This window comes from Astyanax mexicanus, chromosome 2, assembly GCF_023375975.1.
Source record: "Astyanax mexicanus isolate ESR-SI-001 chromosome 2, AstMex3_surface, whole genome shotgun sequence".
NCBI lineage: Eukaryota > Metazoa > Chordata > Actinopteri > Characiformes > Acestrorhamphidae > Astyanax > Astyanax mexicanus.
The window spans coordinates 58,107,904-58,125,081 of record NC_064409.1 but is presented as its reverse complement, the minus strand read 5'-3'; the positions used below and the strand labels follow the sequence as shown (position 1 = coordinate 58,125,081).

General features: G+C 37.5%; 1 protein-coding gene across 1 annotated transcript; it reads left to right on the top strand.

Annotated features, from left to right (window-relative positions):
- The first annotated feature begins 10,640 nt into the window (after positions 1-10,640).
- On the top strand, positions 10,641-14,968 carry nr2e3 (nuclear receptor subfamily 2, group E, member 3). Its single transcript, XM_007228242.4, has 8 exons — positions 10,641-11,057; positions 11,405-11,555; positions 11,880-11,983; positions 12,107-12,382; positions 12,654-12,835; positions 13,809-14,049; positions 14,137-14,242; positions 14,387-14,968. Exons 1-8 carry the CDS (start codon positions 10,967-10,969, stop codon positions 14,517-14,519), a joined length of 1,284 nt encoding a protein of 427 aa, XP_007228304.1. The 5' UTR covers positions 10,641-10,966; the 3' UTR covers positions 14,520-14,968.
- Positions 14,969-17,178: the final 2,210 nt, after the last annotated feature.

Sequence of the window (17,178 nt, the reverse complement as noted above, 5' to 3'; positions counted from 1 at the left end):
AGAGCAGTAGAATTTGAAGACACGATTGCTATCTAGCAGTCTGGGTTTAAACCCAATACATCCTGTCTTTACATTAAGACTATTGATTAAACATTTGTACAGTATTTTAGGAATCAATACAGCATTGCAAAACAATGTTGTGACATGTTGTGCAAAGTTGATCAATATTTATTAACACCCCTAATGTGAAAGCACTGAAAACAAAGTATTTAGAAACAGTATTTAGACAAATGATATGATATTAAAACTAAATCTACACCCTGCACTATTTTATTATTTTATTCCTCTTCATTCCCGCTTTGTTTATGCTGTAAGCTGTGATGCTGATCCTTTTTGTGACAATTCAGCAACAAGTGTGGTTACTCATAATAAGCTTGCCTAGCCCTTGTTCAGCAGTAACATGGTCTTTTAACGTAAGTCCCCCTAATGTTTAATTTACTTGCCAAATGAGCTTACATGTCTTTGATATTTACTTAGACGATTGATTTTCTCATTGCTTGGATTATGCTGCTGACAGCAGATGGCAGGGACTGGCTAATCCTGCAAGGCTGTGGTGTAAGGCCTAACGCTCCCTGGACCACTGTCAGACCCCCAACCCCCAATACCTCCTTTCAGCTTCCGCTCGAGGGGCACCGCACACTCCATACAGTGTACACAAGAGCAGAGCTACAGCTAGCTCTACCAAGCAGTCAGAATGAACCTGTGCAGGGAACTGACCTCTGTATGAACTCTGTTCTGTTTATATTTCTATATATGTGCTTTTTGGGAGGGGCTTAAAGTGGGAACACATTGCACAGGCAATAATGAAGGGAATGCCTGAAATTATATGTGAACCTATTTTCATTTAGATGTATGACAATACAAATAAGTTGATCAGGAGTGTCCAAACTTTTGCAGAGAATGTTTTCACATAATTTTTTAAGTATAACAATATTTTCTACATGTAGCAAGTGCTTTTATTTGTGTTTCTTATGTTCGTTCACTAATCCTAAATCTGAAAATGCTCCGAGTCATCGATTTCACATTAATCACGTATCCCCTACCAAATTTCTCCGTTGATCAACTGGAAAGGTGCAATCTATTTCATGATCTAATTAGTGTCTAAGCCTGCAGTGTTGTTTTTGCCAAGTAGAGTTTTTTCAGTATCCCCATTCATGCAAGCTGAGGATAAAGTAAGACAGCATATGGCAGCTTGAGTGCTTTAATGTGTTTAATCCTAAACTGATATATGAATCACAATGAGTCATACAGAGCTATAAAGCTGTGGGCTCCCGCTTTTTCTGTTAAATTTCATGAATGGGTTTAATTAGACACTAGAGCTTAACTTTATGATGAAATCCACACAGAATACAACTCATGTCTTGTTAGATGTTCATATCAATTGTTCTGAAAGAACAAGGAGAAACCGTTACTTTCATCTGGCCTGCCATCCAAACTTAAAATATTACAGATTAAATGATAGTGTTTAAAGAAGGGAAAATATAATACATAGATAGACATCATATGCTGATTTTAATCTGTTATAATTTTAATTAGTATAAAAAAGGTCAGAGTCACCTGTGTGTAAATATTCATAGAGTTCTTTGGGTGTGTGATTATTCAGAATGAATTTAAATGATAACTTTTACATGAAAATTTTATCATCAAACCAGCAACTTAATAGAAGAAAAACACTTTAAATTACTTTAAATGGAAGTCATTGTAAAAAGATTTTATTCCAAGACATTTGGGGACATATTTATTGGCCTATACATCAGGAATTTGTCAGGTACCAGACAGTATGGCAAAAAGCGAAAAATGTCAAAAATTAAGAATTAGACACTTAAAAAGACTTCCTTGCCATTTCAACCATACTCAGGTACATAGTGCAGTAAAATAACAGTCCACCATGACTGTATGTTTGGTAACACTAAAAAAAATGCACACAACACACTTAATATTACATTAAGAGCAAATGTGCAATCAAAAAGCAAAATATATAATAAACACTCAACACAGTGTGTGTAAAATCATATAATATTAATTTTTTATATATTATATTAATATATAAACATTTCCTCATTTATCAAGATTAATAAATAGCCTAAAAGTTTATATCGCAAAATCAGCTACTTTCATTTGAACTTGTCTGTATTAGAATATTTGCTCCACTTGGTTTCACCAAACCAAAACCAAAGAATTTACTTCTCCATCTCTTTCAGGTGTATTTGATCAATTCTGGAAAGAAGTATGTTTTAGAACCCGAAAAGAGAATTCTGGGAAATTTCAACTCTGGTGAATTTAATGCTTAAGAGTTAGAGAATGCTAGCTAATAATGAAGGATACATAAAATATTGGCAATTTTTGGTCCCAATTAAAGCTCACGTGTTGCCACCTATTTAGACATTAATTGCTGTGTGTTTAGTTATTTTTGAAAGACAGTAAATCTACACTATTATACAGACTTTACACAGACTAATCTAAGATCTTTCCATTTTTTATTTCTACAGTGTTGTCCTATTAAAAGATATTAAAAGATCAAATAATCACAGAAATGTGACGGGTATGCCCACTGCTGTCAGATACTGTATGGTTATCCTTCCAGTAGAAATCTATAGCAATCAATACTAATCACATTTACAAAAAAAAACATTTTTAACCATTTTAATTTACACCGCATGAATAAAACACATTAATATTCAGTGATTGAATTAGTACGACAGCTGACGAGAACGGTTTAGTTCTTTCAATGGTAGAACTAATAAGTTAAATCAAGCTGAAGCTATTGGGTGTATTTCTTAAAGTTACCTGTTTATTTGTTTACATAAGCTAAGACTCATACACACTAAAAAGTTAATCTCACTCTTTGACAAGAGCTGACATTCAAACAGCTTATACACAAAGCTGCTTAGAGTGATGCACGGAGATGTGAACTTATGGCAATGTGCTTTCAAGGACACCTTGTTCACCTGACACGTCTGTCACAACAAAGAGCCATTTGCTTTGAGAAATTTTCATTTTTCTTTACTAATTCCAAAACAATATAGTGAATTTATTGAAAAAATTTTATTATATTGTATTATATCTAAAATTTTAGGTGTGCCTTAAAGGGATGCTCATTAAAATCGAGGAGATTAAGAGAAATGGTGGCTCACTGACAGATAATCACACATTGTGTGGCCCCCAGGCAGCACGTGGCTGGTGTGCGGCAAGTCAGCTGCCACGGAAAATATTTGTCCAGTGTGTAGCGGTTAGCAGTGCTAATCACGCAGGCTGGCGGCTTGGGCCGGCTGCTCTGTTTAAGTGCCTCTGGATCTCCTAAACAGTCTGAGGGCCGCTGAGCCCCATCAGGAGGCTCAGGAGAGGAGCAATCTGACACTGATCCGCTCTCAGGCCGGGCCCCTGCGCACCATTCTGCTGATGGCAGCAGCACCTCGGGCCGGGCAGCAGCTGTTTACTGTCAGAGATCTAGGTCAGGCCATGCTTGGGGAAGGGTTGCGGCTGCGCACACGATGCAGGCGGACCTGGGCCTCTCTTGTTTGGGAGACGGGCTTCTCTAGAATGTTCTGCAAGCTGCGTTTTTATAAAAAAATCCTGACAAAGGCACTTTTAGTGATGTTAACTTCTTACACTAGTTCTTAAATCTAGCCATTCAAAAACTACTACTATTTAATTGATAATGGTTATTTAATATGTAAGTTCTGCAGTTTTGAGAAACACAACTTAAATATTAGACTCATATGTGGATCCTTTAAAGTCATGTAAAGAGGGTCTCTCAAAAATCAAGCACTCTGATACCTCAGTTTTCAGTGCATGACTGCATGATACAGCTACCATCTGATGATGGGAAAACGACCACCTCATGCGCATACTTTACATAGCTTAAAAATTCCCTCATTCAACTCCAATGTAATAAAAAATATATAAAAACAATTTTATGTAAATGCATTCCAATCATTTAAGATCTTTTATCTCTTCTTTAAAAGTGACTGACATCAACAGCTTTCTCCTGACGTGTTGGGAGTGAGTGTAAGAGGCTAATCTCCAGAGCTCATGGCCCTGCCGCAGACAGACTGAGGTACAAGGCTTTAACACATGGTTATGTAACACAGGCTACAGAGTTACACTGTCAGCACTGCACAGATCAGATCCTTAACACCTTACCTGACCCATGTGTGCTTGGAAAGAGTTTATCGAAAATGAAATTGAAATGGCGTTTGGCTTCTATTAACAGTAAAACTGAGGCTAAATGGCAATCCATTAAGATTTTCCTTGGTATAATTTGTTGGTTGAGGGATTTTAAGATAAAGTTATGCTTCTTCTCTAAAATGATTATGTTAAAAGAAAAGTATATGCAATAAATAAAATCCATACACAGAATATGTTGCAGCTTTATAGGTCTGGGTGTTTTTATGCTTTTCAGAAATTCCTGTTAGATGTTTTTAGGTGTTTTAATTCAATTCAATTCAATTCAATTTTATTTATATAGCGCTTTTTACAACAAAGATTGTCACAAAGCCGCTTTACAGGAAAAACAGGTCCACGCCTATTATGAGCAGCACCACAGAGATGCCAATTTTATGGTGACACAGTGGCAAGGAAAAACTCCCTTTAAGAGGAAGAAACCTTGGAAGGAACCAAGACTCAGTCCGAGGAACCCATCCTACTCGGGTTGACCCGCTCAGTACAAACAAACAACAAACAAATAACAGAACAAAAACAGTACAGAGAATTTATGTGAACTATGGCTAATATAACAGGTACTAATTTATGAATATAAGAATGTGATGGGCACAAACTATAGAGCTATGGCTAATACAGAAACAGATACTGAGTGTGTTAATGTAAATCAGTGCAGGGTTGCAGAGCCGGAGAACAACACAGCGGGCAGTGGAGAGCCAGGCTGGGAACATCAGGAACAGGGCATCTCCATACATGTAAAAGAGATAGATAGAGAAAACAGAAAGGAAAGGAAGAGAGAAAAAAAGCAGGAGTTAGAAGGGTTGTGAAATAATTCTGATGAGTAGAAGGACAGGGCTGATTCCTGAAAGCTGGAACCACAGACGGACACATCCAGGAAGACCGGCCGGCCAGGCGTCTCAGCACATGTGAGAAAGATAGAGGGAGAGAACAGAGAGGGGAGGGAAGAAAAAGGGGTTAGAATGGTTTTATAAAACTCTGCTGGAGTGGGATGGGCACTGGTAGCAGCAGCTCAGGACATGGGGAGAGAAAGAGAAAGCAGATGATTAGGACAGGGTTTATATTTGCTGGATAAACTGTAAGAGGAAGAAAATTGTAATGAGACATTACTCAAAAGCTTGAGCAAATAGAAATGTTTTGAGTCTAGATTTAAAGATTGAGAGTGTGTCCGAGTCCCGTATATTAATAGGGAGGCTATTCCAAAGTTGGGGAGCTTTATAAAAGAACGCTCTTCCTCCTGCATAGTTTTTTCTAATACGCGGGACTAATAACAGTAGTTTTAGTAGTTTTAGATCACCAAAATCAATGTATATTCTAGGAACCCTACCCTAGGAATAATCTCATAGATTGTACTGATACCCACCAATTCTAATATAGCTTCTCTTATTAATAATCAATACAGTAAATACTGCACATATACCAGGTCCCTGACCCATGTATGCTGGAAAGAAAAAATAAACTGCATTGTGGCTTATTTTAATAGTAAAATTCAACTAAAATACATTCAATATATCAATATTTGTGGGTATTTGTCGTTGTTGATGTGAAAAGGGAAAAAAAAGAGAAAGACATATCTGGGAGAAAGAGAATGTATGGAATCATACTTTTGGCGATACTGATACCCATCAATACCTATGTAGCATCTCTTATAAATAATAAAAAATAAATACTGCACATGTAGCAGATCCCTGACACATGATCTGACCCACGTATGCTTAAAACATTAAATTGCATCTGGGCTTCTGTTCACAGTAAAGATTTGATATATTAAGGTATATGTTGGTGGTTGGGGGGTTTCAAGGTGAAGGCATGCTTCAAGATATTTTAAGATTATGTTAAAAGAAAAATAAATAAAATATGAAATTATAAATTAAATCCACCTTCAGAAGCCTGAGCTTTATTTGTGCATTTTAGAAATCCTTGAAAACAAGACATATCAGAGAAAAAGAGAATGTAAAACCCCCCTACACTACGAATTAACTTTTTGCTCATACTTACATTTACATTAAATCCCATATGGCATCTCTTATTAACAATCAGTCCCAGCAAAATGATAGTTTGACAGTAAATACCACACATGTACCAGATCCAAAACACCATATCTAACACGTGTGCTGGAAAGAATTCATTGGTTAATATAAAATGACATGAAATATGGCTTCTATTCACAGTAAAATTGTAATATATCAAATTTGTTGGTATTTGTTAATGGTTAAGGAGTTTAAAGTAAAGGTGTACAAATTATGAGTATGTAAAAATCTAAAAATATAAATAAAGCAATAAATACAATCCATAGACAGAATGTGTGGCACATTTTTGTGCATTTTAGAAATTCCACATGCATTTTTAACATCCTAATGAGAAGACATATGTTCACCCTAACCTAGGAATCATCTTTTTGGTGATACTGATACTCATAATTACCAATGAGGGGTCTAATTAATAATCAATGTCAACAAAAAATGACAGTCAGTGAAAATAAACTGCATTTAGTCTGTAGTTCACAGTAAAACTTCCACTAAATAACATTTAATAAACGTATTTGTTTGGATTTGTTGTCGGTTGAGAAGTTTTAGAGTGAATGTATGCATCTTCACGATTCTGTTATGATAATGTTAAAAGAAAAATGCCATTATAAAATGTGCTTCGGATCAAACAGGTTAATATATACAATATAATACATAACAATATATATATAATAAAATACAACAGAGCTAAAACAATACATAATAATTTTAGTCATACCACTTCATAGTAGTGCAAAATAGAACCATATAAAAATGCAGTATAGTATATTTTAGATGAATGCACAAAAAGTCCAGGATAGATTTGACTCCATATCAGCAAATATGGAGTCAAATCTATCCTGGACTTTTTGTGCATATTATCACTGTCCAATGAAAAATCTCTAAAACAGCAACTTTACAGGTGAGAGAAAAAAAACCTTCTAAATTTGTAATAAAATAAATGTAAAAGTGTTTTTATAGATATTTTCAGGTCATTTTGAAGTATTTCTATTGGTCAGTTCATTAAGAAGTTTTGGCACAGTGTAAAAGTTATGTAGTTTAATTAATTATGTAGTAATCTAAAAATGAACAAAAATATAAATACTTGTTTTATTGGAAATACGACAGTATTGATTAATGCCAGGTTTTTTTTTAGATCCCAAAAAAGGAAAAATATTGAAAAAAGACCATGTGTGGTCACTCTACACTAGGAATAATCTTTATAAAATAACAGTATGTTAGTCATATCACTTCAATTTAGTGCAAAATATAGCCCACATAAAGTACTGTATAGTGTATCTTTACAGTAAAAAATAAATATTCAAATAATATCTGGCCTTCAGTTGAAAGAGTGTCGGAATTCACAAAGGACACCTCTCGCCTATCAATCATCATACTTTAATAGTTGGGCTATTTTGAGCCACACAGTTTCTAATCTCTTCCTTTTCTCATAATCTCTGCTCTGCCCATCTAAGCAAGTCTTGTCCTGAAAAGGCACTGGAGAACATTATGCATGATGACAGCCACCTGTCTGTTACATAAACGCATCTAATACCAGACTGCTGTGACCGCCACTGGCCCCCACCTGCACACGCAGCGGAGCGATCAGCGCACCCAGGTGTGTAACCCTCACATGACATCAACAGAAACGCGAGCTGCAGCCGCTCTTTGTTATGGCTGCTCACATGTTCTCATGCTTGTGTTTTCAGCTCCCACCCTTTCATGTTGGCCCCCTTGCCAGAAAAAGCACGAGCCAAAGTAAACACCTTTTGATTACTGGTTACTATGACAATATAATGATACTTTTTAAGAGAGTGATGTGCTTTCTAAAGCCCTTCTTTATTGTATATGACATTATTATGATAAAATTTTAAGTATTTCCATATAATAATACATTATTTAACAAATTCAATTATTTAATTTGAGGGAAATGCAGTTTACTTTTTCTATTAGAAGAACATATTTACATTTTAACACATGCAAGCCTTTAGATTATCTAAACACTGTATGATGAATAAACCAACAAGACGTTTAAAAAGCAAATAAACTGCTGTTATTTTTCTTATTTTCTCATATTCGTTTCTGACAATACATAACATTTTTAATCTACATTTGTATTTTTTTTATCAACTTAAACATCTTTTCTTTTACAATCTCACACAATATAAAGGTGCTTGTACTGATGCTTGTAATAGAGGCGTCAGTGTGTAAAGAACCTTCTAAAAGTTCACTCACAATCTGAAGGTCCTTCACATTTCTGTTAAATTCATTTTACACTAACGTATTTTTTTTTTTTGGGGGGGGGTGTGTAATATGTACAGCCTGTAGTTTTGCATTGTCTTGTTGAAAAATGTATTGACATCCCTTAAAAAGATGTTGTCTTAGAAGCAGCATATATTGGGGTGTCCTTTTAGCATTAATGCACTACAGAGGCTTCCTGGCACAACCCTATGTAATGAAGAATCCTAGCTTTTGGACATTTTTCTTTGTGTTTGTGTGGAAAGATTTTTATTAGATTCATTTTAGGTCTACTGTAATTAATTTTAATTATAGTTGTGGTTGATTTTTGGTTTTATTGTTCATGTCTGCACTGTTTTAAAAATCATATGGTCATGAAAATGTATTGGTTAAATAAAAAAAAATGTGGAAGGTGCTGCAGGCCTGAAATACAGAAATGGATGTATATTAACAAATTATATTCAATGAAATACAAAGCATAACATATCTTTGGTTTAAACTCTGTGCAATAATATACAAATATTGTAAAAACATATATTTTAATGTAAATTTCTGATTTGAAGTTGTATGAGGAATGTTTAGGATTTTTTGACCTTAACGAATAGGGAAGAGCTCATGAAATAACAATCAGTTCAGAGTTCAGGTAACTCCGTCTGCTCTGCTAGACAAGCCCCTTGTCTTAATCGGGATTTCTAATCTTTTTACACACCAGTTTAGGCCAACAGAGAGGGGTCTGTCACAGAAACAAAGACACCAGCCTTCGATGCATTAAGCATTAAGTGGGATTTTTGCTTACAGAGATCATCTCCTGTCCTGACTGTGTTCTGCCTCTAAGCTATTTGTCTTTTGAACTGGAAACTTGACGAGTTTTGCTTGTATTGGTTATTGGGTTTAAAACGAGATTCCTGGCTTTATTTATTGGTAGTAGACATATTCCTGAAGGATTTCATTGACTCCACTAGATGTTAACTTCTAAAAGGAGCACACACTGTCATCTGCAGTTTTCCCAATACTATAATTTTTACCTCTTGTGAACCAGCTTAAGACCCTCTGTCCTCACAGCAAAACGGGGAGATGCTGTGAAGAACAGAGATGGCATGTGCGGCCGTCTGGCTTTTGTACGTGACCTAGCTGGCACTGCCTAAGTCTTTAACAAGGCAAATCAAAGAAAAAAAGCAAATCGCTGACTTCAGCCCTCTAATTACCAGTAAATCATGCAGGGGTCACTAATTAGGCAGACCAGGATCCAGAGAGCAGTCACCATATGGCACTGGGCTGGACTTGTGGTTGGGGCCCTCACTGCTCTTTCAGTCTCATAGGCAGCTAATTGCCCACCACCCCCCACCTCCCCTCCTTCTGGGGTCTTTGTTAACTTGGGAGAACACGTTTTGTGGTAAGCTAAGCTGCTTAGCTGAGTTGAGATGGGTGCTTTTTCCCCCCCGGTGTCCCCTTGCTAGGTAATTCCTTTAAAAGTTGAATAGTTGAAAAATCAGTATTAAAGGACAGACCTGAATCTGTAAACATGCCAAACAGACCAACATGTACAGTGGCTAATCATAACAGGCTGTGTTAAGGGTCATATTTGGCAGAGAAAGCTGGACTAGCGTCGGTATTGTGTCGTTTTTTGGACTGGGTCCAGTCAACATGACTCATTATTAGTGGAGGGCAAAATTGTGGATTAAAAATGATGAAATACTCTGAAACTCAGAGAAGGGAATAACATGAATAACGGACAGCAGAACTACTGTATAATCCCTCATCCCCCATTAGCAGGTGCATTCTGACCAACAATTTCCATTTTGTGCTTTTTTACTCCTGGCAAAAACAGCCAAAACCCTGCCAAACTTTTAGCTCTGTGCAAACAAAAGCAGGTGCTGACCTGCGCTGAAGGTATTGATTGAATGAAAACATAATTAGAAATGCACCCCTCCTCCTGCCCACCTGAGACATCTCTGAAGGCTAACGGTGAAAGCTCAAATTTAGATGCTCACCACTTGTTGAACAAAAGGCCAACAACAGGGCAGAAAAACTGAGACAGTGTGTCCAAACTAAAGCCAAAGCCCCTTCTTTATTCTTTTATTCTCCACTTGTTGGATGGGGTTAATGCCGAACAGTGTGACTGATTGATCCACCCCTAGATGGACAGTAAAGATTAAGAGGATGACAAATAGGCATTTGCTTACACAGCGCTTGCTGCTAATCCCCTTGTCTTCCTTTAGGGAGCCCAGACTGGACAGGGACTCACACACACTTCAGCATCACCAGACGCAAGATGAGGAGGTGACAGACTTCACTGGACTTTACTTCAACAGCAACAACAACAACAACAGCTTCTACACAACAAAACAGAGTGCAGTGGAAGAAGACCTTGACCAGCACTGAAATACAAGAGGAGGAGAAGAAAAAAAAACATCGGAAAAACGATTTGAACTCAGCTCAACTAAAAAGAACATTTGTGTTTGGGAGTTTTTGGGGCAGCAGAATCCCTCAGGATTTCAGAGAGACGCGACTCAGAAGTTGACTTCTATCACAGACTGAATTTAATGGAGGATACCATCTTAAACATTTCCATGGTGCCATCCTCATCACCCACAGACTCCCCGAGGAGCAACTCCACAGAGGACAGCCAAGGAGGTGAGTTTAAAAACTCTAAACTTACTGCTACAGCAACAGGTTCTTTCACAGTCTTACTTTATTCTATATCACTTTATACAAAAGAGCCGGCACATATATTGATGTACAGATAAATTTACTATATTTTTTCACCTGATTGCAGTTTTTGCTCGTACAATTTTTACAATTGTAATGAGATTCAATCAGTTTTTTTCTGTGTTGCTAAGTATTGCAGGATCATTAAAATAAATGCATTCTACAAGGGTGAATAAATTCTGTTTAAAAATTTGAATAACGGAAATAATTCCTCATTAATTTGCATTCTTCGTAAAGCTAAAGTGTGTCCTATGTGTGTTTTCTATGTCCAGGTAAAAGTCCGGCTCCTGGGAAGACCCTGAGCACAGGCATGCTGTGTAAGGTGTGTGCAGACACAAGCAGTGGGAAACACTATGGTATCTATGCCTGCAATGGCTGCAGTGGTTTCTTCAAGCGCAGCGTGAGACGCAGACTTATCTACAGGTAAGGAGAGAGACAACAACGTACCCATCACTGCTGACCAATAAAAAAACATGTATCTCCATTTTTTGTTGATTTTTAGTTTAGTAGATAATTGGAATACAGGGGCTATACTTCAAATTATGTAGCAAAATTCACGATGAATAGATAGAAATGCTCTGAAATGTGTCCTTTAAAAATTTAAGAATGTTGTTTTTGTTCTCCTGTACTTACTAATTTTTAAGATACATGTTTATCATTGGACACTAAGCATTGTACCATTCATGCAAAGACAGGCCTGCTATAATATAATATATAATATATATAAAATATTACAATCTCTTGCAGGTGCCAAGCTGGAACAGGCATGTGTCCAGTCGACAAAGCCCACCGGAACCAGTGCCAGGCTTGCCGCTTAAAGAAATGCCTTCAAGCTGGAATGAACAAAGATGGTGAGTCTAAATATTCCTTCTTTTCCCCCCTAAAGCTTTCCTTAGCTCTGACCCCTCCAGTGTTTATCACTGCCTCTCAGCTGATCCCTCGCTCACTAACTGACCACCTCCATCTCCCTACAGCTGTCCAGAACGAGCGTCAACCTCGCAGCACAGCTCAGGTCAGGCTGGATTCGCTGGACGTGGACACAGAGAAGGAGCACCTGGCCACCACCCGGGAGCCCACGTCCTCCTCTTCTGCGTGCTCTGTGATCAGCAGGCCTCTCCTGGCCTCCACCATCAGCTCCAGCATCACCTCCTCTGGCCAAATCCAGCGCTGCAGCAGCCCCAAGAACGGCCATCGCTTCATGGCCAGTCTGATGACTGCAGAGACCTGTGCCAAGCTGGAGCCTGAGGATGGTGAGAACATGGACTGAAAAAGCATTTAAATGAGCAATGCTAGATAGATAAAAGAAACAAAAGATACATTTTTTTGTGAATAGAATGTGAGTGCTTGTGAAAAAACATTTAAAATGTTAAGGAAGTAAGCTAAGATTATTGCATTTATGTTTTAGATGGTAATATTTTGTTTACCTCTTATTTATAGCATTTATAGTTCTCAATAATCTCCTAATTACAAATGACTAGACCTCATTTAAACCTCTCATAATCTTTATCTCTCTTTTCGCAGTGGATGAGAATATTGACGTAACCAGCAACGAGCCTGAGGGGAGCTCTCCAGAGTGCAACACATCACTCTACTCGTATTCTGGTCCTGAGAGTGTTTACGAGACCTCAGCTCGCCTGCTCTTCATGTCCGTCAAATGGGCAAAAAACCTGCCAGTGTTCTCCCACCTGCCCTTCAGAGACCAGGTACAAACTGTTCATTATATGTTCTCAAAGAGCTGTAGGGGTGCACAACACTGGTGTCATATGAAAACACTGTAACTCTAATTTTGCCAGCTCTCTTTTAAATGATTTTAACAATTTGAGCCATTCCAATGAACAACCACACATTGACCATTTTGTCTTTTTAGCAGAAATTGGTTATTCTTTCCTTTCTTTATTTTTTACCTTATTAAACTAAAATTTGCTTTATTTAGACTTACATTTCTTCATTAATTAAAGCAATAAATGAATTAAATACCATACAATAGTAACAAAAATAACTGATTCTCCCAAATTGGAGAAATGGTTGAGTTGCAGTTAATTATAAGGAACAAACTGTTCATCATATGTTCTCAAAGAAATGTATAGGTTTACAACACTGGTGTCATAAGAAATCAATGTAACTATTTTGGACAATTTTGCTAAATTGCTCTCTTTTAGGTTTTTTTAAACAAATGAGCCATACCAATTCTTTTTAGAAAAACAAAACAAAAAACAATTCTTCTTTCTTTTCTTTACTTTTTACCTTGATAAACTTCACTAACTAAAGCCCTTTAAATAAAACACCTTATAATAGTAAAGAAAATAACTGATTCTGCCAAATAGAAGAAATGATTAATTTTCAGTGATTCATAAGGAACATTTCTCCCACAAATAGAATAATAGAAATGGCCCAAATTGCTCAATAAAGATTAAAAAGCAATATTTTCTGCCACCAAAAATGTATCATTTAGGAAATATATGGTTTTATAATAACACCATAATATAATTAGCACGCCTGCGCCAATCACGCATTCTCTGGCTGAAACAATGTTCAGATTATACACAGTGTAAAATCTGCACAGCCTTCAGAAATGTATGGATTGTTTATGGGCCTAAAAAAGTGCTGATGTTGTTCTAAAATGAAAGGAAATAAGTCAGATTTACCTAATTCTGTTCTTTCTGTTCTTCTGTCTAGGTGATTCTACTAGAGGAGGCCTGGAGTGAACTTTTCCTCCTCTGTGCCATCCAGTGGTCCCTGCCGCTGGACAGCTGCCCCCTGCTCTCCCTGCCAGACCTTTCTCCACCCTCTCAAAGCAAGAGCAGCCCCTCCGCGTCTGATCTCCGCCTCCTGCAGGAGGTCTTCAGCCGCTTCAAAGCCCTGCAGGTGGACCCAACTGAGTTTGCCTGCTTGAAAGCCATTGTTCTTTTCAAGCCAGGTCAGTTCTCTTTCATGAGACACACAGTAATGTAATGTTTGCAATTGTATCTGGTATTTATTCTTCTTTTCTCTCTCTCTAAAACAGAGGCACGTGGCTTGAAAGACCCTGAACAGGTTGAGAATCTGCAGGACCAGTCTCAAGTAATGCTCGCTCAGCATATCCACACACTCTACGCAAGCCAGGCAGCAAGGTGAGCATGTGCACAGTGCATGCACACACACACACACACACACACACACACACACACAAGATGTTATGCACGTAACTATGATTATGTAATAATGATTTTCCACATACAAACATAAAACCTAATCAGATTTTCTGTGTTTCTCAGGTTTGGAAGACTACTGCTGCTCCTCCCCTCCCTCCACTTTGTGAGCTCAGAGAGGATCGAGCTGCTCTTTTTTCACAGAACCATCGGGAACACCCCCATGGAGAAGCTACTCTGTGACATGTTCAAGAACTAAAACACAAGAACTGATTTGTTTGTAGAGAGAGTGCTATCCACACTGATTAATACAAGCATTCATCATGTAGGTGCTTCCTTCCCTCACTGCTTTACTAGTGAAAAGCTGCAATGCCTATCAGTTCAATTGAATCCTAAAAAGAACACCATTCTTCACCATTCATGACTTATTTGTATTTTTAATTTGTTTTCTTAACTGCTAACAATCTTATGCATCTTTATTATATGAATTATCTTATTTAGGTAGAGCGCTTTCTATCCTGGGACAATGAAAGTAAATGCTTAACTGCCTTCTGTGCTTTTTATAACACAACTTTATTTTTAAAAAAAGCTTTTAACTGTAGGGCAATTCTTGTTTTTGTACCCAAAGACAGTATTTTTACTAAGCTCACAGACATGCCTCTTTGTAATAATTCAAATAAAATTTATGATCTTGTCTGAAAAAAAAAACTGTACTTATTCTTTCCATAACAATGTATGATATTGTTTCATACAATTTTATGATGACAACTCTTTCCCAATTCAATTGAACTTGAATTTAAAAATGGATCCCCAGCAGCATGGTTCCATAAACTGTCTAATAAAAAAATGTTTATTGGTAGTAAAACGTTTTAACCCATTAATAAAATGCATTTTGTAAATTTAGTATGCTTTCATAATCATAAACCTTCTATTTAGAGTCTGTGCAGTCTTTCTGCATCCCAAACCCCAGCTGCCTTGCCAACCAACACATCTTACAGCATAAAATATGACGTCTACTAGAACATTTTTAAGCAGCTAGCACAACATCCAGCTACTTCTAAAACAGTTGGCACATGCACCAAACGGCACAACTTACAGCTGTTGGCACATTCACCAGCTCATTTTAAAGCAGCTGGCACACCAACACCATTTACTAAAGCAGTTGGTACACCACCTGACACTTCCTGAACAAGTGGGTACACCACCCGGAACATCCTAAACAAGTTTACATGTCAACTGAAACATTTTTATTCAACTGGTCCACAACTTACTTCCTTCTAAAACAGTTGGCATATGCAAAAACTGGCACAATTTGAAGCAGTTGGCACATTGACCGGCTCACTTTAAAGCAGTTGGAACACCAACCAGCACATCGTACAGCACCTGGAACAGCTAACCAGAACACCTTACAGCACCGGACACAGCAACTGGCAAATCTTAAAGCAACCAACACATCAATATGAAGCATTAGGCACTAAAACCTGCACAAGCAATATGATTATTAGGGCAAAATTCTGTTTGAAGTAGATTGTTGAATAGAGAGAGATGAGTCTGTGATACTTATTTTCAGTTTAAAGTGATATAGTTGTGACTATCTCAGGTTACCTGTACTTTTTAATGAGACAAAAACTTGATCTTTTGACCAATAGCAAATTGATGTTCAAAAGGTTTATCTTGCTGAACCTCTCAAAACCAAAAATTGTTCCAATTTGTAAATATGACACTTTAGACATATAATAGATATTAGTTTTGTATGGTAACTAAAACAGGGTAAATCTCATTTATTTATTTTCACTTTGTTATAGAAATTTAGAAATATAGAAAGTTAGGTATTTCAAATTGTTTTGTGAGCTTTGTTTTTCTTACAATACTTGTGGAGCCTGTAATACAATCTGACCAGCAAACTGCACATTGTGAAACTGAAAAAAGAAAAGAGAGAGAACAAAAAGCAATGTTGTTATTTAGCTGATTAGTTGGATAAGCTGTGCTAGAAGCAGAAGAAACACTAAAAACTCATGACTGCGCCTTTAGGCAGGGTTGAGAAATACAGCAATAACGCTGTTAACTATATCCGTCGACTCAAACACGTACTCAGTGCTTCTTTCTATCTACTTCACTAATCGGCCACAACGACCAGGTTGCTTTTATACTTATTCTATATATACCTATTCTACTCACCTCCAAAAACAAACAAAACTTTACTTTACTGATAATCCACAGCTGGTACTGTTCGCGCGAGGGGTCATGTGATTATTCCAGATGAAACGCAAATTGTGATTGACGGTCAAGAGCCGATACTTAATTGGTTGATGCAAAACATTGTAACACTCCCGCCCCCAGTTCCCTATCTCTTTAGGACGACAGCATTCCCTTTTCTCGTCTAAATTGGAGTACACCGCATTTTGAAAGGAAAGTAATAATCATCAGTTGAAACGCAAATTTAAGCCGGAGTCGGGCATGAGGAGCTCAGGCTCGGCATGGGGCACTTGGCCTGGGTGTGATCCAAGCCAGAATCTGACTTGGATTTAAACCAAAATTAGGTAATTATCTATGCTCTAAATCTGAAACCGACATTTAATGTAGTAACAAGCAAATCAATGTGTTTTTTTAAACATTATTTGATTGAAGTGTTCGTTTAGGTTTAATACATTCAGCTACGCGCCGTGCTGCGCGCGCGCCGTGCACCATATGCGTAAAAACACACCACATGCGTAAACACGCGCGCCGTGCGTAAAATGTGCGCCGTGCGTAAAACACAACAGATGCGTAAAAGCGTGCGCCATGCGTAAAAACGCACCAGATGTGTAAAAGCGCACGCCGTGCGTAAAAACGCAACAGATGCGTAAAAGCGCGCGCCGTGCACTATATGCGTAAACATACCTGTCAAGTCTCCCGTTTTGGCCGGGAAACTACCGTAT

Coding starts and splice junctions, on each gene's coding strand:
- nr2e3 (XM_007228242.4), top strand. CDS start 10,967: ATGGAGGATACCATCTTAAACATTTCCATGGTGCCATCCTCATCACCC. Junction 11,984..12,106: donor AGCTGGAATGAACAAAGATG/GTGAGTCTAAAT, acceptor ATCTCCCTACAG/CTGTCCAGAACGAGCGTCAA. Junction 14,243..14,386: donor TACGCAAGCCAGGCAGCAAG/GTGAGCATGTGC, acceptor TGTGTTTCTCAG/GTTTGGAAGACTACTGCTGC.